At 40.8% G+C, this 4521-nt stretch overlaps 1 protein-coding gene across 1 annotated transcript in view; it reads right to left on the reverse strand.

Annotated features, from left to right (window-relative positions):
* Positions 1–4521, reverse strand: part of NHLRC3 (NHL repeat containing 3) — a 24784-nt gene that overhangs the window by 7813 nt on the left and 12450 nt on the right. Inside the window, exons 5-6 of the mRNA XM_007952450.1 lie at positions 3254–3279; positions 1886–1998 (exon numbers count right to left, since the gene is read on the reverse strand). Of these exons, the coding sequence (XP_007950641.1) occupies positions 1886–1998; positions 3254–3279 (139 nt within the window). The remainder of the gene's footprint in view (positions 1–1885; positions 1999–3253; positions 3280–4521) is intronic.

Below are 4521 nucleotides of genomic sequence, written 5' to 3' on the forward strand. Positions count from 1 at the left end.
TCTTCAATCTCATTAATTCTGTCTTCCATTGCATCAATTCTACTCCTTTGCCCTTCCAATGTGTTTTCTATTTCTGACAATTTAGTATTAATCTTCTGGATTTCTGTCTGTAGATTTAGAATCATTTCTAAATTTTTCATTTATTTTGTCATTTTGTTCTTGTGTTTTCTTCCAAAATTCTTGTAAGGTTTTTTCTGTGATTTCTTTGGTCTGTCTCTCAATCCTTTGAAGACACCTAAATATAATTCTTTTGAATTCCTCATCAGAGAGAGTTCCAATGCTTCTTCTTCCTCAGGGATATGTTCTGGGTCTGTATCCTGCTCCCTTGTTTCTACCACTTTATCCTGCTTCTTTGTGTAGACTGTGATGGTCTGTTGTCTCCAAGGCATTGTGGCGTTGTTGTATTTACATCTCTGTTAACTATTTGTGAAGAGCAGACAATGGTGACTCAGGCTCTTCTTGGTGGTTTTTTATTGTTGGCCCGTTGGTGGAGAAGGAGATAGTGGCTCTCGCTCAGTAAGTGAAGTTGCAGGAGGTGTGGATGTAGTTGTGTTTTATGGGGACTGTTGCTGTATCCTTTCAGTCTTGCAGGTCTGGAGTGTCCTTGGTGTTGCTGGAAAGTAGAACCTCTTCTTAAGCCCCTGGAATCTCGGAGAGTAGTCTCTTTATATATCCAAAATGGTCAAGCCACTTGGAACATTCAAACTGGTGGCGCCCTCCGGACTGACAAAAGTCCACAGCTCAGCCCGCCTTTCTCTTCACCTTCTCCGTTTATTCCCCAGCCACCAGAGCAGTATTCCGTGCAGTCCCTGGCTAAGAGGGCTGTATTTTAGGTCCTACCAGCACTCACGGATCTCCAACCTGTCTGTGCTGTCAGGATTTTTCAGGGTCGCTGCCAGACCACAGCTCTGTCTGTCTCCTTTTTTTGGTATTTTCATGCAAATTCTTCTGCTAGTTGGGGTTTAATCCACTTCTATTTCCTTCCCTTGAAGGCCCAGGGTCCAGGATTGTCTTCTGTGTCTGTGTTAATTGGTTTCCCTTTTCTTTGCTGTAGAGGGTCTGTGCAGTCTTTCTGCCTAGTCCGCCATCTTATCGGAACTCTCTAGCATAAATTCTTAAAAATATTAGTATCAGTGTACCACACAAAATGAAACTAATAAAGTGCTAGTGTTAAGCTAGTTGTGATACTGCAGACTCAGGCTTTGATTTTTCGTTTGTTCAAGATTTACCAGAAGTATATGGAGGATATGGAGCTCTGGTAGCATAGTGCCTAAGGTACTTGACTGCTAACCAGAAGGCTGGCGGTTCAGACCCACCAGCCACTCCTCGGAAGGAAGGTTGGGCAATTTACTTCCGTAGTGATACCGCCTTGGCAACCCAAGAAGGGGTCACTATGAGTCGGGTCCGACTCAACGGAACACAACAACAACAATATGGAGGATAAACGCTAGCACTCTAGCATGCATAATCTCTGATAGCTGGATGCCCCACTGCACTGGGAGTTTTGCCTGGGGCCTGAAATACCATTATATATCCTCCGTATACTTTTTCCTTGTCATTCTGCTTTTTTCTCCCTGCTTAAAATTAACCATTTAAAACTCCCAGCTGGCTATTCAAAGTAACTAATTCATATAATAGGACCTCCGGTGGCACAGTGTCTAAGGCATTTAACTGCTAACCAGAAGAAGGCTGGTGGTTCAATCCCACCAGCCACTTCTCAGAAGGAAGGTTGGGCAATCTACTTCCATAGTGATACTACCTCAGAAACCCAAGGAGGGGTCACTATAAGTCAGATCCAACTCGAGAGCACTGAATTTGGTTTTTGGTTTTGGAAGTCATATAAACTGAATAAAACAAGCATTTTAAAATAAAAAGCAACAATTACCTGACTGAAGATGGTCCCTCTTCTGTGAAACAATTATCCCATGCTCCTAACCATTCCCCAGTGTCTTTATCAAACACTTGGAGTCTTTTATTCCCTCGGTCAGCCACCCATACCTGAGAAACCAAGAAAAAAAATCTACTGTAAAATTTTCATATTGTAATGAGAAGAAAAAAGGGGAGGAGAAAATGAATGTTTATTTTCATTAGTTTCTTATATATTACTTCATTTAATTTTACAGAACTGAAAAAGAAAATATGAGGCCAGTTCTCACATGAGGACACCAAAGTCCACAGAGGTTAAATAACTTATCTGAAATGAGTGTACAGTAGTCAAGAACCACAGTCTAAATGGCCATCTGTCTTAACCACATTCATATGATGCTATTTTACTAACCTGACTCATGAATAGCTAAAACAGTGGAGTCCTCTAACATACTGTAGGGGATTAGTAAATGCTGAAAAACAATGGTAGGCATTTATTCCTCTAGCAAACAGTCACTTTCACTGAGTACTGTCAAATTCTCAGTTCCGGGACCTACACTTGCTATTACCAAGATACACGCAAAGTGCTGAACCACTTATGCACTTGGGAGACTTTTAGTAACACATAAAGAATAACTTAGCATATAGATTTATAATAGGCTCTAGCATTATTAAGAAACTCTTACTTTAAAACAGGAAAACAGATTCATTCTAAAGGACATTCCATGGGTAGTATTTGACATAGGCAACCTAAAGCATAAATTAAGTGAGAAGGTTTTTAATGGCATGCAGCAAGAGTTGTGGATAGGTATAAGACAAAGTACTAGATAAGAAGACTAAAACTAATGACTTCTAGCTCCCTACTTCAGGTCCCATGAATTTCTTGGTTTGTGGATTCAGGGATTAATTTCATGGTAAACTTCACTACATTTTTGTCAATAGCTATGTCTTTCAGTAGCAACTAAATTCATCTCCAATCAAAAACAAATAATGACTTATAACACCATTTTAGAAAGGTTGTTGAACCTTGCAAACCAAATTAAACCCATTATTATTGAGTGAATTTCAACTTTAACAATCCTAAAGGGGTAGAACTGTCCTATAGGGTTTTCAAGAACGTAAATCTTTACGGAAGGAGAGTGGCTGGTGGGTTCTTTCTCCCACAAAGCGGCTGGTTGGTTCTAACCAGTGACCTTTTGATTAGCAACTGAATGCTTTAATCACTGATATCCTCATTGACTCTTAAATTAATTCTTAGTCTTTTCCTCATCTATAATTCTTTATTAAGAAGAGGATCCTTAAGCTTTTGAGATCCCTGTCTCAGTCAAATGACCAGGAAGGAAATACGACCAATGACATGTTAGATGATTAGCATTATCTTTCCTACTAAATGAATCTTGATCATGGGAATTCCTATTGAAGAAACAACATCACCAAGTTTTTAGCTCTGGAATTAACTTTTCATGTACTGTTTCAGTGATGATTAAATGAGTTAATCACGTAAAAAGCTTATAACAGTGTCTTTTAAGACATAGTTTTTGTACCATACTGTTATAGCAAAAAACAAACAAACAAAAAATCCTACTGCTAATGTGATAACACTAACAAGCAGAAATTAGCATACCTATTCCTATGAAGTAGTCAGCTGCAGGGATCCAGGTGAGGAGAGGGAACCCAGGCATGCCCAAAGCAGCAGGGTAGGAGAGAGAGACAAAGGGGATTAAAAGGCCCAGGAACCAGGACAGAGGAGCAGTCAGTTGCAGGGATCCAGGTGAGGAGAGGGAACCCAGGCATGCCCAAAGCAGCAGGGTGGGAGGGTGGGAGAAAGGGGATTAAAAGGCCCAGAAACTGGGACAGAGGAGTAAGCTGCAGGGACCCAGGTAAGGGTGGTACGAGACGTTTCCAAAAGGGAGAGAAACTTGTCTGTCAGTTTGTCCTACCGTGCTGACATGCTGATGTGAGTTTTGAGGCTGAGCCACTGCTGTTTCAAACCCAGCAGGATGCACATGGTGCACAGGTATCAGCCCAGCTTATAGACTAAGAAAGACTAGGAAGAAGGAAGAGGCCATCCACTTCTCAAAGAACTGGCCAGGGAAAACCTTATGAATAGCAAAGAATCACTGTCTGATATGTTACCGCGTGACTTTATGAATAGTCCGGTTAGGTTAGAAGGCTCTCAAAATAGGACTGGGAAAGAGCTGCATCATCTGACTAAACGCAGCCTTACTCATATGGATAAGGCAAAGCTTTCGAGACCTCCATTTGCTGATGTGGCACCACTTAAATTGAGGAGAAAAAGCTGTAGACATCCTTTAATCATCAGAACATGGAATTTACGAAGTATGAATCTAGGAAAACTGGAAGTTGTCAAAAATGAAATGGAACACATAAAGACTGATATCCTCGGCAGTGAGCCGAAGTGGACTGGTTTTGGCCATTTTGAATCAGACAACCATATGACCTACTATGCTGGGAATGACAGTGTTAAGAGGAATGGCGTGGCATTCATCATCACAAAGAATGTTTTAAGCTCTGTCCTGAAGTACAATGCTGTCAGTGATAGGATAATATCCATATGCCTACCAAGACCGGTTAATATGATATTATTCAAATTTATGCACCAACCACCAAAGCCACTGATGAGGAAATTGAAGA

This window comes from Orycteropus afer, unplaced genomic scaffold, assembly GCF_000298275.1.
Source record: "Orycteropus afer afer isolate SDZICR_OR568_19922 unplaced genomic scaffold, OryAfe1.0 scaffold00338, whole genome shotgun sequence".
Lineage (NCBI taxonomy): Eukaryota > Metazoa > Chordata > Mammalia > Tubulidentata > Orycteropodidae > Orycteropus > Orycteropus afer.